The sequence below is a fragment of the Phaethon aethereus genome (genome assembly GCF_964289735.1).
Source record: "Phaethon aethereus genome assembly, chromosome: 7".
Classification (NCBI taxonomy): Eukaryota; Metazoa; Chordata; class Aves; order Phaethontiformes; family Phaethontidae; genus Phaethon; species Phaethon aethereus.
In genome coordinates, this window is record NC_138583.1 from 17,926,438 (window position 1) to 17,943,830 (window position 17,393).

General features: G+C 40.8%; 1 protein-coding gene across 2 annotated transcripts; it reads left to right on the forward strand.

The window, feature by feature from the left end:
* Window positions 1-4,974: 4,974 nt before the first annotated feature.
* Window positions 4,975-16,897, forward strand: AP3M1 (adaptor related protein complex 3 subunit mu 1; the record flags this gene model as incomplete). 2 transcript variants are annotated; one of them, XM_082002353.1, is made up of 9 exons in its annotated part: window positions 4,975-5,016; window positions 6,935-7,210; window positions 7,923-8,094; window positions 10,333-10,470; window positions 12,440-12,525; window positions 12,903-13,036; window positions 13,723-13,930; window positions 15,346-15,490; window positions 16,797-16,897. In XM_082002353.1, the coding sequence occupies 8 exons, from the start codon at window positions 6,938-6,940 to the stop codon at window positions 16,895-16,897; spliced, it is 1,257 nt and encodes a 418-aa protein (XP_081858479.1). The 2 variants fall into 2 exon arrangements, with proteins under 2 accessions (XP_081858479.1, XP_081858480.1); XM_082002354.1 differs by lacking the exon at window positions 4,975-5,016 and having other exon boundaries at window positions 6,938-7,210; window positions 7,923-7,932.
* Window positions 16,898-17,393: the final 496 nt, after the last annotated feature.

Below are 17,393 nucleotides of genomic sequence, written 5' to 3' on the forward strand. Positions count from 1 at the left end.
TTAGTTAATACATAGAAAAGAAGTGAAATCTTTTTTATGCTTATTCAACATAATGCATGAGAGGCAACTTTTTAACAGGAACTTCTTAGAAGATTCTTTAAGACTTAGTATTCAGGAGTCTGATTTTATTCATATAGGATGAAAGAATTAACGAGTACCACTCTGCTCATTTCTCATGGAAGAAAAGGGAGGTAAAAATGGTTATATGCCTTCTTTCTGCCATCTGTGTTTGGCCTAGTTGTGGTGGCGTGCACACACATTGGTAAGAGCTGTCATTTACAGCAGGATTCCAGTGATACTTGTTGGCTCTGATCTAGTATTTCAGTAGTGCATGGTTCTGGCACTGTGCTTGTCCTTTCTGGAACCTCAAAAGCCTCTTAAAATAGAGCCTGTGAAGAAGAGCAGTGTAAAGCTGGTAGCACTGTCCCTGTGGCCCATCACACTTAGAGGAGCAGTGAAGAGGGAGAGCGCGATGGAAAACATCCTCCCAAAGAACTACTGAGGCAAGGTTTTTGTATCCTTTGATCAAATGCTGCTGCCTTGGCCATTTAGAGTTCTCTATGGTTTGGCTGCAATGTGAGCGTAATTATGAGTCTGTTCCTGAAAATCTCATTGACAGTGAATGTGTTAGAAGATACTCACCTTACCTGTGTCCATTTGGTCCTCTCTATCTATTCAGTACAGCTTTCAGAGAGTGAATTTGTGTCCTTAGTAGTCCTAAAGCAGCTAATTTGGATGTAAATTGTGTTAGAAATGTTCCATCTTCATGTAAAAATGTAGATTTAACAATTAATTTTTAATTGTTTTGGTGGGTTTTTTTCCTAAGAAACTCTAGCTTTTTCAGCTTTTACAGAGAAGCTTTCTGTTCTTGCAGGCCCCAAAGGGAACTGGAGTTACTCAGAATCTAATATTATTTGATTATTCAGGATCTAATATTGTTCTCTTGGCAAGAAAGGGAACTATCTTGCCAGCAATTAGAAGATTTATACTGGAACTGAATTGAACAGCGGCGCCATGCAAATGTATTATTGGAAAGCTCATCAGTCAGTAGAGAAATGCTGCACAAAGTGTTACGGAGGCTGTGATTGTTATTGATAAAAGCATGGAGGAAGTTGGAGGTTTTGTTATGGATACCAAACACTGATTTAAGACAACTTCAGCGTATTCTCAAAGGACTACTTCCTTTTAAAAACAATTCCAGAAAATTACTAACAGTGTTGTAAATGAGAGTACAGATAAGTAAATGTATACTGAGCATCTGGAAAGCAAAGTATGTACTCTTCAGTAGGGATGATCTTGCTGGTAAAATATACATCTGAGTAGTTGTACAGACACAAGCACTTCATGGTGTTAAGTTAGAGTTGATTTGATTATGGGAGTTTCGCTTGACAAACAGAGAGGGACACCAGGCAGTTCTTAAAGAAGGGTTGTAAAAATATTTTTACTTTAATGTGCAGATACCTAAGCTGTGGGCATCTTATAAGTAAAAAGATTAATGGCACTTGAGCAGCAGCAGTAAGATTTGCTGACAATGATACAAAAACTGAGAAATTACAGAACATTCACGTTTTAGTAAGATCTGAGACTTCCAGGCATACCAGTTTGAATCACAACTGTCTAACGTTGTGTCAGGGCTGGTCCAGCCAGTTATACATATGTTCAGAGCCGCCATGTTGGCTGTCTTGAAAATGTCATTCAAGTATTTAATAGGACTTCTCTTCATTAGGTTTGCTGTTTTAAGAGCCAGTGAATGGGGCTGGGGAGGTGGGGAGCAAAGGTTGTCTAGTTTTGCCACGTCCGTGGTACATTGTGACACATCTTGAATTTATAGGAAAAAGCTAAACTACCGACCAGCTGGTTGTGACAAAAATACTAGCTTTAAAATAGAAATAGAACTGCCTATCTTAGCTTATTTGTTTGCCCAGATTACTTTAAGCATTTGATTACTTTCCATTCACTTGTCACTAGAAGTTCATTGCCACAAATACATAACGGAGGCTCAGACAGGCCACCCCCACTAATCCTTCCGCCCTTCAGAGCAGCTATGTCAAATGTAGGGAGCACGGAAGCTGTGGAATACTTTCCCGGTGATGGTCCCATTTTGAGCCATTTTCAGTAACTATTACTAGCTCTAAAGGGCATTGCAGAGGTCAGTGATAAATTCCTCACTTCCTGGTTTTCAGAGCTTTGACTGTAACTCAGCTCAGTGTTATGGAAAAGCAGCTGGTAACAGTATTTTCTGCATTAATTACATTTTAGAGTACTTAACTGTAGCTAAGGACAAGCACGTGCAATCAGGCTTTTTCCCATGCTCGCAGCCTCTCCCTCTTGCCAATGAGCTCCACTTCTGTCTTGTGAGCCTGCTGTGACTTCAGTCCAGATGTTTCTCTGCCAAGAGACTGAAAAAACAGTATCATTGCAAAATCCAGATTTAGTCAAAAGAAAAGATACAGACTTGGAAACAGTGTATTGAAGGTGCCTCAGTTAAAATATTTAGCTTTTCTGCAAAGACTTCAAATTCTGGTAGGATAGAAATGACTACAAAGAATCCTGTGGAGTTTCATGTGAGAAGAATTTGCAAAACCTCTGCTGCGTTGCTTGTTGCTGCAGTGCCTGTAAGATGCCTTTCAGTCAGGCAGTAGTATGGAAGGCTGTCAGCCTGCTAAAAATTGAGCTTGAATGGCTTGCTCTGTACTAAAGATGCAAATAATAATCCACGTACTTCAGTCTGCTTCTTAGGCATGTCATTCTCAAATAGTCCTAGAAGCACACCTTCAGTATTTTACACAGAGTGGTTTTATGCTGCCATCTCAAAGTGGTGTACGTGTATGCTGCTGGTATTCTCCTGATTCTGAAGTTTTCGTGGTGTGCTTTTGCTACTGCTTTTTAAACTTAGGAACTTTGATTCAAGACCTTTACCCTCAAAGTGTCGCAGCTCTTAACATGCTTTGCTGTTTGGCCACAAGTATTAACTTGACCTATTGGTGTGAGGAATCTTACTGTTACTAGACTGATTTCTTATGTTCAGCTTTTTTTAAACTTTTTTTCTTTGAAAATCTAATGTTCTGATGAGATAGAAGAAGGTAGGGTACTGAGAAATTAGTTCAGGGATATCTACGTGTCTCAAACAAAATCTGGCACTCAAAAAATAGAGTAGTAGGGAAATCTTCAGTATTAGTAGCACTGTAAGTCATTTTTTTAAGTAATAGCTTACATAAGATATTTTTGTAGTAGTACCAGTTGTAAGATATCCAATATGAAATCCATCCTTAATTGGCTGGTGCCAATTGTTTGCCAGTGTGTGGGATAAATCAAATGACTTAGCCTTGCGTATAATAGACTGCTGTCCCCACTGCTGTGAGAGCTTCTTTACTACAGTCAGCACTGGCAGAGGGAAGCATACAGAGCTGCCCATTGACTGATGGGGCAGGGCTTGTGCCCATGGGGTCTGTCTGCTCTGTTCTTAAACTGCAAGGAGAGAGCTTCGATTTTCCGGAGCACTTCAAATTAGCAGCAAATTAGCGTGCTGCTAAAACTGGTGAAGGAGGAAAGGAGTATGTGAGGGGTTTTGAAGGTAACTCTTACGCCAGAAGCAAAATAATTATGTATCATGGGAAATCCTGTAATCCCTATGTTCCTACCCAGAACATAGAGTAGGCATCTAGGGTGGGATTTTACTGCTCAGTCTCCACAGATTCTGTAAAGCTATAACCTGCCAAGCATAGTCCCCTGGGTCAGTTTGCTACCCCTCACCATGAGGCCACACAAACACTCGCATGAACACAGCTGGTACCTGGGCAGCTTGGGGCAGATGAGTAAGCAGGAGCAGTGGTCCAACGTTACCGCCCTTTCTGGCTACCTGTGCCCTCCCTCAACTGCATATCAAGTTGAGATCTAATATCCGAAGTGGAACTTATGGCACAAGAAGAGGCCCTGCTAACACAGCCATTTCGTGCGCCAGGACCTTGCTGCAGGCACAGTAGAATGAAGTTGCTGTATTTAGGTAGAGATTTTGTTGGCCTGCTGTACTGCTGTGCTTGTTAAAAGTATATCGTGGCAAATGCAATTGTTTCTGATCCATAGAATTTGTATGAACATTAACAGCAGGACAACTGCTAGCACTTAAAAATACTCTGTCCCATGTACATGATACACGTTGTCAAAGTGTCGTCCGAAGCATAGAAATGTGTCAGTCCAGCACAGAAATCTCCACAGTGGGCTGTAGATCAAGTTGTCTGGAAACGGAGTCTTACCAGTGCTGCTTGTACTGAAACTCTCCTATGCAGCTTTGTGTGCATTTACTAGGAACTGTGTTTTATATTTGTAAACAGATATGCTATTGTATCCATATTAAAATGTACAGAGAACTGTTCTAAGCTTTATAGCTGATCATATGTTTGGGCTGCCTTGGTGTGGAACAATACTGACATTCAGTGGTTGATTATACTTGCCACCGTTATGTGACTATCCAGGAGATTTTGGAGGGGTTTAATGTTCAGCGCTGGCTAAATTCAGAACATGTTTAGTTAAACTGGATTAAAGCAATTGTGTCAAGGCTCCTTTATAAGAATGCTGTACTCACATTATTAAAATTGTCTGTTTTTTTAACAAACTAAATTAGAGATTAATTTGGTCCAAGAGAGATACAGTACAATACACGGAGTAACACTTTGTAGCTTTGCTTCCTTACCCACTTCTAAGCAAATTGGCAATCACAATTTCCAAAAGAACTTCCTCTTACACACCATGTTGGCTTAGTTGGATTTTTCTGTCCACGTTTTGACTATTGGTCTTTTTGTGTCTACCAGCAAAGACAGTGCGCTCTTAGCAGGAGGTATCCAAGACCTGGCAAGGCCCCAATGAAGATGAGCACGTTGCTGTCATGCATGTGAAGGAGCAGCTGGAGTTTAGAATTTGAAAAGCTGGATCTTGGCTCCTTTCCCACATCTGCTGACTTAGGTGGAGGGAAATAGCATGCTAACTACCTTCTTTAGTAGTCCTTTCTGACCTTCTCTGGTGAGCATTGGAAGACATACTTTTGTTCTGCCAACATCTGCAGGGCCAGACCATTTTTCAGTGTTACAAGTGTGTTGGGAGGTCACCCTAGTACTCTGGGGAGTTTAGATTCAGATACAGCAACAAGAGCTCACTCTGGATGGAGCTAAGTGCTTATTCTAGTATTTTGGAATGAGGCTTAATCATACAGTGTTTAGACTCCTTAATATCTCTGTGGGACTGGACCATTTACGTCTAAATGTTTCTGTGCCGTCTTCACATTTGTGTGCCAGAGTTAATATTAGCAAGGGAGCAAGTTTTATCTGCCATTTTATGGCATGATCCTGGCCAAATATCCTAAGATTAATGAAAAATATGATAGGTTTTTGGCAGATGTGTTTGGCTTCTCTTGGACATGCAGAGTTGATGGTGGTCTTCCTGTTTCAAGGTGTGGACACCCTTGTGTAGAGTGTCCTTGGAAAGGGGACCGAACTTGTGTCTGTTTGGGCTCTTTCCAGTCATGTTTTAATTCCTCCAAAGGCTAAATAAACATCAATTCAAGATATCTCCATTGCTATCATCTGCCCATTTCCACCACCTCCTCTGCGCCAGCTGTAACACTCTCTGGGAATGTAATAACTTGCATCAGGAAGCCGATCAGACCAGAAATTCCTTTTTCTGTGTCAGTTTATGGCTGGACCAGTTTCCTGACGTAGGTAATTACAGAGCCACAGACCTGCTCACATCACTACCTGGAAGGCAAAAGGGATGAATAGCCAGTGGCAGGGGCAGCTTCTGCAACTACAGAATTAATTTATGCAGGATATAAGTACAAGGTCAACTTTACCATGAGGAGCCAGTGCTTGAGGTACAATTTGTTTGTTTTGTTTTCTAAGCCTGAGTTTAAACTTGGACCTTATTTTTGTCAGAGGATGGTTATGCTGCAGGTCAGCCAAAGCATTATATCTGTCTGGTGTAAAGGCTAAAGAGATAAACTGAACTCTGATAGCATTTGTCTTTTCTGTAGATATGGAGAAAATATTTTATTCTCTTGATTCGAATGAACAACTTATTTCACTTATTATCTCATTGAAAATTGAGAAATAGACTGGGAATTAGTTTTCTAAAAAGGCAGATAAGCTTCTTGTCCCATGAATAAAATGAAGGATCAGTGGCTGAGGCACGTTATTTGTAAATCTTTAAAGATATACGAAAAAAGTTCCATTCCTTACCTGTGGTTCATACATACTCCTCGTTTTCATGAGTGAGTGAGTTAGTTTTTAAGTGTAAAACATTTTATGTGTCAAGCACATTTGAGGCAATTCTATTCATTAAACCAGATTTAAACTCCTATTTTTGTGTACTTTTAATGAATTCCAGCCCTTTGTCCAAGTGCAGCTTGGCATAGGTCATAAGTAAGAGACTAATCAGCCAGCAAATAAAAAACACTTTTCTAGTTCACGTCTGAAAGCTGACAAGCTAAAGAGCTGTGTCTTTAAGACGATAGTCCAATTCTTAGTTAGGCGTGTAAATGTTATGCAAACTCCTCTGCCATAGGAAACACTATGTATAAGTTACCCTTACATGTTGACAAACATGTTTAAGTGAGCGACAACTCATGAGAGTCAGCTTTTCTTTAAGAAATAAATTACAAACACCAAATAGGGGTGAAAATGGAAATCGTGGGTGCTAGCTTCTTGCTTACATTGTGATACATGTTAGCAACTTAATCCACTGTGAAATATGTTGTAGTGGAACAATCCTCTAAATAAAGAAAATGTAATTTAAAGAAAAGTTGCAAAGCAGATCTTTTTCTTAAATTCACAGTGTGTGTTAATGAAGAAAAACCATTGTTAAGAAAGGGAATCCGGGAGAAGAAATAATGTCAATCCTCATAACCTTTCGTTTATTTTAACTTCTTTGAATGTGTTTCCAACAGAAAATGATCCACAGCCTGTTTCTTATAAACTGTTCTGGTGATATATTCTTGGAGAAGCACTGGAAGAGCGTTGTGAGCCAATCTGTGTGTGATTATTTCTTTGAAGCTCAGGAGAAAGCAGTCGATGTTGAGAATGTGCCTCCTGTCATCTCAACGCCACATCACTACCTCATCAGCATCTATCGGGATAAGATCTTCTTTGTGTCTGTCATACAGACAGAAGTGCCACCACTCTTTGTAATCGAATTTCTACACCGAGTAGCAGATACTTTCCAGGTCTGTCACCATTAAATAATTTTAAAATTGAAGTAATTCCAAGGGAATCTTTGTATAAACTATTTTAAAGAAGGGTAATAAAGCCTCCTATTAGTGACTTTCCCCTTTGCAATTTTTAAGTCGAGCACTGTTTATAGAGCACAAAGGAAAAGAAGGTATATTTTGTATATTCATTTGGTTTATAGATACCAGTGCATATGCACTAAAACCCCAATCCCACTTTGTAAATGCTGTCTTTTTTCTGCAAGCTTTTGTACTGTTCACGTTATATAGATGAACAAGAAGGAGTATGCAGTCATGAAGCATTCTGTAGTGAGGAGAGAGATGAGATGCACGAGTTGGTTTTCAGCCTATTTTACAGATACTGTAAATGAAGGAACCTCTGTGAAGACTGGGCATTGCCAAAAGATAGTCTCCTTATTTTGCAAGAATCTTCTAACTGAAGATGTATTAATGTTCACAAGCAGGAGAACCTTTGGGACATACATACCAGTAAAGCAGATTACATTGATTGCACTGTTCACGCTGTCTTTATTTCTAATTAGATGATAAATGTAACCTTAACAATCAAACTGTAGAAGTAGCTAGTCAGTTTAGGCACTACAACTCCGTGATATATTGGATTGTTTCTGTAAGCAAAAAACCCCAAACTTTTGCAAAGCATTTTAACAGAACTAAAAATCCTCTCCTTTGTAATCTCTGATTTGTTTAGGATTACTTTGGTGAATGTTCTGAGACTGCAATTAAGGACAATGTAGTTATTGTGTATGAACTTCTAGAAGAAATGTTAGACAATGGCTTCCCACTGGCAACAGAATCTAACATATTGAAGGAGCTGATTAAGCCTCCCACAATTTTGCGCTCCGTTGTCAACTCCATCACAGGTATGAAAATAATTAATTTTCAGCGGTCACTGGCTGTTTAAAAACAAAGCCCCATTGTGTTTCATAGATAAAAAATAATACTTTGGTGTGAATCTGTAAAGTGAGGCCACTGTCCTGCCACTTCTCACAATTAAGGCTTGAGTAAAAGCAACTTCCTCCTTACTTGCAGTTTATGCCTGGCCCCTTTGATATCCCCAGTGGCACTGTCTGGTCCAGCCACAGCTGCTGAAGTCCCTCAGGAATGGCAGTTCCCAGCACATGCTGGATGGAGACAGGTGCTCTGGGGTTGGTACAGAGCTAGCCCCAAGCCTTGAATAGCTGAGGGCCATTGGAGGTTATGCATTTTATAGGAAATCATTATAGAAAGGTATATAACAGACATCTAATGAATCTTTGCTGGCTGGGAACAGATAGTGTGAAGGGAAGCAAATAGCCTGTCCTTGGCTTCCTCCCCATCTGCACCATCAGCATCCATCAAGTTTGGAGCGGGTTTCAGGCTGTTGTAAATGGGTATGCTTTGCACTGACAGAGCCAAATGTCTGTCAGTTGAGCTGGTGGAATCTGCTTGTCTGGCAAGCGAGTGCAAGGGAGGTACGCCGTGAGGTGTCACACGGGGTCAGAGATATGTGAGATGTTCGCCTGCACATTGTGTTAGAGAATAGTAGGTGGGTTGCAGAGCCACGCAGAGGTGGTGCCTGGAAGAGCTGGTCTTTGAGGTAACACATGTGGTTTAATCTTTGAGTATAAATCTCGTCAGTTTTAATTTCTGGTTTTTGGTTGTTTGGTTTTTTAAATGTGGTTTTGCATCGTAGTAGTTATACTTACGGAAAGTATGACGTTAATGGACCTAGATGCACCACTGTGAGGGGAATTAAGACTCCTGAAGCGAAAGGTTGCAAGCATCAAATCCTCTTGTTTTATCTAAAGCCTTATTAGAATTCCCTCGGAGCCTCAAGAGCCTGCTCGGGGCGGCCTGAGAGCTCTCCTGCCTACCTGGCCTGGCAGCCCAGCCTGCGCAGCGCTGCCGCAGCCTGCGAGGCTGCTGAGGGACAGAGGCACAGACAGGGCAAGCGCTCCACGCCAGGGATGCAGTGGGAGTGGACTTTAAGGAGAGGTTTTTCTGTGTGAGTTATTGTACTAGCTCAAAAGAATGAAATCTGCTGTTACCTGCCTGCGAATAGAGGGCCCACCCAGCAGTTCGTGGTAGAAATGGTAACCCCGGCCAGCAGCCTCTCAGTGAAGCTGTGTCACCCCGCTGGGCACACCACCACATTCGTTGTGCTGAAGGGCACAAGCACGCGTGAGCTGTGGCCCTGTCCCGAGACCTACTTCTAGCAGAGGGAGTTGATTCCGCTATACTGAGATCCCAAGATCAGTCACCTAAGCCCCAGAAGTGATTTTTTTTTTTTTTCCTTTTTAAAGAACCTTTGGTTTACTTTGTAACTAGATAGCTCAGGAAGCGCTTTTCTCACACTGGATGGTATTAAGAATGAGGAGCCGAGGGTGACAGCAAGGCAGGCAGGGGCAGGGGCATCACTGTTAAGGATCCCAGAAGTTGAGCCAACAGGTCAGGGTCAGTATGATATCAGGGTCATCTGCAGTATCTACGGTATCAGATGATAACAGGGTCATCTACAGCTCAGTGATTGCCAGGAAAGTCCATCATGATGAGACAGATCTATAGTCAAGTCTATAGGCCAGGGTCTGGATCGATTTGGCACGCGGTCAGGTGTAGACGTGGCTGTCGTGTTGCTGCGAGGTAACAGGTGTGTACCAAGGGTGAGAGCCTCAGCCTAACAGCTCCCAAGCAAAGGGGGTGGGAGCCCTCCCGAAGGCTTCTTCCAGGTCTTTCTGCATAGCAACTCTTATCAGTTAACCAGCCCTGAAGTCAGCCAGCTAAAACCCAGGAGAAGGGGGAAGCATGCTTAAGGCCCTTACAACGAGCTGTAAGGTCTTGAATTGTAGTGATGAAATCCTTCATAGGATCTAGCCCCACATCTACTCCCACTCAAACCTCCTGCTGCCTTGAGCCTTGTATTTTGCTGTGCAAAGTATAGTCTGAAAAACGTAAGTCTGGACACATCCTTAAAGTGCATTCATGTCACCTAATGAATGAAATTTTAGTGGTCCAGGTTCTAGGCAACAGTTCTTGTGGCCTTGCTTTGATTCTTAATTTTGGCATTTGAAACATTGCTCTTGTAATTAATTACTGATTTGGAGTTCCTTTTCATTTTTAAGGCAGTAGTAATGTGGGTGACACACTTCCCACTGGACAATTGTCCAACATTCCTTGGCGCAGAGCAGGTGTAAAATACACAAACAATGAAGCCTATTTTGATGTCATTGAAGAAATTGATGCAATTATTGACAAATCAGGTAAGATGCCTTGCAGATTAATTTTTGTGTGTTGAATGTGTTTACATTTCACTGCTGATGTTTACAGAGAATACGGTCCAACCGTTTTTTTGTGTTTTATATACATGAATCTATATCTTAAATAGAAATACACAATTTAAAATGATGTGCCCAAATTCATTTCTTCAGTTCATCTTAAACTAGCAATGTGCTCTAGGCTGCTTCAAGAACATTGACAAGATATTCTGTACTTAGATGTTTTCTGTTTGTATATTGATTATCCCTTAAGAGATATAAATGGGAAAAAATAGTTGAAGTTTAAATGTGATGAGAAAATTATCTTCCATTGTTACTGACAACAATTTACTGTAGTCCTTGTAGGCCTTCAAATGAGTGAGATGAAAGCTTTCATTAGTTTTCTTCTGATAGCGTGACAAAACTTGGTGCAAAGGAGCTGGATGGTATTGTTTTCCTTTTATATAAGCTGGAGCCAGATATTATGAAGCATAATAATACTGCTTTCTTTTCTGTAAATGAAACATGATATCTTCAAACTACAAAAATCGGAGATTTAACTCTGAGGAGGAGTCTGATAGCTTTTGTGTAAAAGTTGTTAGTGCCAAGAAGTAGAAACACCTGATTTAAAAAGAAAACTGCTGGTTTATTCATTATTGGAGCCATCAGTTACTAAAGCTGAAGACTGCCTGGCACCATTTGGTGGTGGTATGGGGCAGGGAGCAAATCTCCAATTTCTTCATTCAGTGCTGCAGTAGTCAATGTTGTTTTGGTTCCATACACCAATTCAGGCAACACTTTGGCCACCATTGAACCAGATAGTCATAAACAGCTATTGTGCAGCTCTTACCCTCACAGTCTTGGAACTAAAAGGAGGTGGCAGTCAGTCAGAACACCTCGACGGCTATGTTACTTTCCTAGCTCAATAGGATTCCCAAGAGGGGTATGAGTAGTTAGTCTGAGAAGTTATAACCAAGACCATGTTTGTATTTCTGTATGTATTTCAAGCCAAATCAGTGTCCACTGAGTATTTAAATTTCCTACTGAGGATCATGCAGTAGTCATAGCTGCTTTTTTCTGCTCTGATCCATTGGGGACTAGCAATGCAAGAATCTTTCTTCCTAACCTTCACTAGGACTAGGAAGTAGATAAGGTTGCTCTCCTAGAATAGGGATGTTATCTTGTTTCATAGGAATATGGTTAACTGCTTTCATCTGAAACAGGATCCCTTCTTTCCGGCAAAGTATTAACCCACAGTTTCTCCTTCCCCTTAACTAATCAGCAGTAGTTTCTTCATATCTTCTGAAATAGCCTTTGCTTGTAGGGCTCAATAGTCCAGAGTCCTGCTCCTGCCTTTCTGCCCTATAGGGAGTTTAAGGAGCCTTTCCTGGGTAAGGTGCTTGTTCTTCTTGCTTTGGGGTTCTGTGGTTGGTGCTTTTTTGCTATAGATTTATTTAACCTCAAGATAAATATGTAATCCCACTGTTAAACAAGCCATGCTTGTGAAAGCCAAGGTTATCTGGAGCTTATAGCATAAACTTCCTGCATTTTGATGTTGACTGTTTTCATGTGCTTCAACTTCCCTGCACCACTACATAACTTGCTAGTTTTCTGGAGACAGAGGACAGGGATGAAAGAAAGGAAGATTCAGAGTTTGCGTATTCTGAAATTCTTATTTGCTCATTGCTGGCAACCAGTTCAAGCACATCCAGTACGAGTCCTTTGTAACAGCTGGCACAAGTATAATTAGCTGATTTGGGACAAGCTATTTGCTCTGGGTCGTGTATTTTAGCAAGCTGCCCAGGCCACAGGTAACTGTGGAATGACCTTTCCTATCTGCTTAGTGTGTTCTTGAGTGTTGTGCAAATGTCATCTGTGTCGTCTAGCTGCACTTTGCAACATTTGTTAGGCCTTTGATAATAATGTTAATAATGATTACATTATAACATTAATAATGGGGTTTTTTCCCCTGCAGGTTCCACAGTCTTTGCAGAAATCCAGGGTGTCATTGATTCGTGCATTAAGCTCTCAGGAATGCCAGATCTTTCTCTTTCTTTCATGGTAAATTTAGCATATATTTGTGAATTTTAATTGCTCAGTATTTATTTTTCTTAATGATCAGAGTTAAACAATTTTAAGAGCGTAATCACTGCTTCATGTGTTACACATAGAAAAAAATAACAAGTTTTGCATTATATTTTAGAAGCTGCTGCACTGCTCAGTAGTTGAAATGGCTTTTGTCTGTACATAAAAATACAATCACAGGAACTGCTGTGCCAGGTCAGACCAGAAATCCATCTAGCTCAGTAACGCATCTCAGCTAACGGCTGGGAACAATACTTAAAGACAAAGAAATAGGAATTGTGTAGAGTTCAGAAGCTAGTTCAAACTGCTGATACTTGATGAGATTTCACTTACCACTTTGCCGCTACTTACAGAACCCACGGCTGCTGGATGACGTCAGCTTCCACCCATGTATACGGTTCAAACGCTGGGAGTCTGAGAGAGTCCTTTCGTTTATTCCTCCCGACGGGAATTTCAGATTGATCTCCTACCGTGTCAGTTCACAGAAGTACGTTTCTATTTAGACACCCTGGTTCTTCAGATATACCATCTACCACTTCCCATCTGAGTAACTGCAAATTTCTCCTTGTTATGGGAGGAATTTGCATCATTGCCAAAATGCATGTTCTCAGGTTTTTTTCTCATCTCTTGCTCTGTCCCCCCTAAAACAAGCAAAGAGTTTTTCAGTGAGCTGCTGGTACTCAGCAATCATTTTTCAGTGGGATAAACTACACATGACTAATATAGAGCTATTCAGTCCTGGTAATCATTGCTGCTAGATGCTTTGTGGCTAAGTCTGTAGACAATAGAGAACTCTGATCTTCTGAAAAAGAATAAAGCAAAAAAGTCTGAACTGCAGATACTTGCAAACCAAGTCTTATTTGACTGGTGGCTGTTCTGAGAATTGGCTCTGAGATTTGGTGAGATTACTTTAAAAAAAATAAACAGATGGAGGGAAAGAGATTAGGACAAGTGATTTGGAAGAAAATCTTCTTTTTTTCCTGTGATTTCTCTGCTAATAAAACCACTTCAGCGATGATGTTGAAGGGCTGAGTATCACTTTTCACTTTTGAAACAAACTGATTCTAACTTGAATACCTGCCAGAAATACAAGAACTGTTTATGAGAAAGAGCTTTATTTTCTTGAGCAAAGAAGTAGCCAGGATGCATTCAGCTACTGTCGTCTCTTTTCAGCTTGGTGGCAATTCCTGTATATGTGAAACACATGATCAGTTTTAAAGAAAATAGTTCTTCAGGAAGATTTGATGTTACCATTGGACCAAAACAGAATATGGGGAAAACAGTAGAAGGAGTTGTCATGACAGTTCACATGCCAAAGGCTGTACTGAATATGAACCTCACCGCTACACAAGGCAGCTATACGTTTGACCCAGTTACTAAAGTAAGTCTTAAGTTTTCATTTATTTAAATATCTAAGGCTATAATAGAACAAGTCATACATATTGCAGAGCACTGGAGCAGTGTTCCACACTTAGCAGAAAACCTTCCTTTCAGCATATGTTTATGAATTAAAATCTTCTCTTTAAAACTTACTTTTTTAAACTTAGATACACATCAGTTGTGATTTCTGGTTTTATCAGCCTCCTTTCCTTTCCCTTCCTTTCTCCTCTCCTCTCCCTTTCCTTCCTCTCTTTTCCCCTGCTCCCTCACCCCCCTAATATTTTTCTTTAGTGGATGCAGTAGTACTTTGCTCGTGGTTTCAGCTATGCTATATTTTGAAATCTGTGTTCTTTAAAACGTACTTATCTGGAGAAAAACCAGTAGACTTGAAAATAGGTAGCCATAAAAACAGGGAGTAGGAGATGAGGAAAAAAAACCAAAACCAAACCCTCTTCCAAAAGATCTGCCTGAAGACACACTGGAAGGAAAACAAACGATCTGAAGCTCCCAAGAAAAACTGTATCTTGGGAGTCCTGCTTTCTTGCCTATGAGTTGGGGTTTGAGACCTAAATTTCCTAAAGCTCCTGAAGTGCTTTTAGTACCCAGGAACCATTTTGCTGAAATGCAATCTGAGCCAAAACATTCTGCTGGCTCTAACACCCTGCTCTGAGCTTTCTGCTGCCCTTGGAATATTCAGCAATTGATTTGAATTGTAAGTGAAAGCTCTCCAAGTAACTTCTTGCTTCAAAAAGAACAGACCTTGATCTTTTAAAAACAAGCACATCAACAAAAACACTTGAAGTCTCCTTTCCTCTCTGCAGAAACGAATGATACTGTGTTTTTATCAAGAGTTGGGATAACTAGGTAGATTGTAACTGCCAAAGTTTGGAGAATTTTCAGTTTATGATAAGAACAAAAACCACCCCTCTTGTGGGTGAGTAAAGGGCCAGTTTGGTTCCATGTATCTTTTTTGAAGGGTAAGAATCAATGGGAAACAAGTGATCCTTAGGAGAGTTACTGTAGCTTAAACATCTCCTTTTGCCAAGTGCCTTGCTCCTGTCCTGCTCATTCTCGTGTTTAAGTTCCTACGACCGTTGTGCTGGTTGCTCTCCTTGCTTCATGGATCTAGCTGACCCCATCTGAGACAGAAACCATCACCATCACTAAGGGAACAAGACTTACTAAGCGCACAGACCAACTAAGGAACCCTGACAGGGCAAAAGAAATGCTGGGAAAGAAAAGACAGCGTATCTGCAGGAGCTCTAACCATGCCATCTCCCAGAGCCAGTGGGATAATTCTGAGGGCTACCAGGCTACTTTCTGTTCTCAGCCTGCAAACGAAAAGCTTGACATGAACTTGACCTCATAGGCTGTTTCCTAGAAAGCTACTGCTACTATTCTCTCTTTCCTGACAAGGTGTTAACGTGGGACGTTGGCAAAATTACCCCTCAAAAGCTACCAAACCTGAAGGGCATAGTGAACCTGCAGTCTGGAGCCCCCAAGCCAGAGGAGAATCCGAGTTTAAACATCCAGTTTAAGATACAACAGCTTGCAATTTCAGGTGAGCGAGTGGGTGTTATGTGAAATTGGTACTGACAGAATGAGTAGCAGCAGAAAATGAAGTGGGAAACTGTTACTCTTTTAATTGGAGATGCTGATCTGAAGTCAGCTTCGTCCAATAAGGTAAAATCTGATTTACCCAAACCTGACAGTTACCCTTGCTGGAAGGCTCCCTAGCTGGGAATTGTGAATTCCCAATCATTTTGCTCAAGAAAGACTGAGAGAAGAGAACACAAGAATGGATTTTTCTTTGTTGACTTGTGCATTAAACATGCAAATTTATCCTTTTAGTGAAGAGTGATGGATGATGATTTAGCATGCTGCTCTTGACTTGCTTTAGCCTTGTACAACTAAAGCCCTTTATAGTGGTCAAAAAACTCCTTTAATTTTGAAGAATGCCCATCTTATTCTTTCCTTCTGGAGCTGGTTAGTTTTTCATCTTCAGAACAATCTGCAAGTAAAATCGGAATGAAGTCTATAGGGTAAGTGTGAAAGTAAATTTAAAGCAAACAAGGCCTCAGTCTGCAAACACTTAAATCATGCGATTTGTCCATGTGTAAAATGCTTCTGCAAGCAAGCTTTGCAGGATTAAGACCATAACAGAGCAAAGACTCATGTTTGGGTCTTTCCAGGAGGATGACTGAAGGCAGTAGATGAGAATTGGTGGCAGTACATATAGTACCTTTCTAGGCGAGTACGAGGCTAGGGTCCTTTTGCTTCCTAGACTACTTTGCTGAGTAAATAACGATTAGTCCGTGTAAGAACACAGTCTTGCAGTTTCCTCTTAAACTTGCAACCCACCAGTTTAAATCGAGCAAAACATAGTGGATCCAATGGCTGGATGCCAGAGATAGTGGACTGTGAGAAAGCAGGGGACAACCTGAAACTCTTAGATAGCTGCTGGCATTCCTCAATTAATAGTAGAGGGATTTTTGATCCTTCCAATTACCATTTAGAGTGAAAAGAATTGTAAAACTTGTCCTTTGCTTTATCTACATTATTGGAAACGAATGCAGTGCACAAGAGCTGTGGAAGATGGACTCGTTTGTTCAGTAGTTCATCCTTTGGAAGGAGGATGTTGGCTCACTGAGTAGAACAGCCAGAAGCTGTTGCCCTACCAGGGCAGCTGTGATTAGGTGACAAGAACGGTCTCTTCTGCGGTTTCAAACCAGATGGACTTGTGAAAGGAAGGACAGTTACCCTTCTAACCAATCTTAACATGGTTCAAGAAAGCAGGACTTTTAAACAGACTGACATGGTTTCTAGCATTCTGCTTTTAACTTTGTACTTGTGCTTGTATTTTTCAGGACTGAAAGTGAATCGCCTAGACATGTATGGAGAAAAATACAAGCCTTTTAAAGGTGTCAAATACATTACAAAAGCAGGAAAATTCCAAGTCAGGACATGAGAAGATGCTCTACTTCCAAGAGGAAATTCCCCTTAAAAAAACTTGACTGCTTAGTGACTTCTGTTGCTATTAATTAGGTGCCAATTAATTAATACACTGATTAGTTTGGGATCAAAGCATTTTGTGCACAGCAGCTCTTAAAATGAAAGCATAGCTTAGTTTTTTTTAATACGGCTTTAAAGTAAGGTACTTTTTTCCTAATACACCTTCACTCTTTTTTTACTAAATTGTTGTGCTGGTGAATAGTTTGATATAGGTGATCCACAAAATGTCACCAACACTACACTGCCAGTCAGACACCAAAGCCCAGAGGCCAAGCACATTATGAAGGCCAGACAGGCCACTGGAAAAGCCTTGTGGCAGCACGTTTTGCTGCTGCAGCTGCCTGCAAAAAAAGCTTAGCTATTCTGACAGCCAGCTGCAAGCTGGCATTCCACAAAGCATCATGTAATCCCTTCAGAAATAGAGAGCGGCAGTGAGAGGGGTAGGGGTCCCA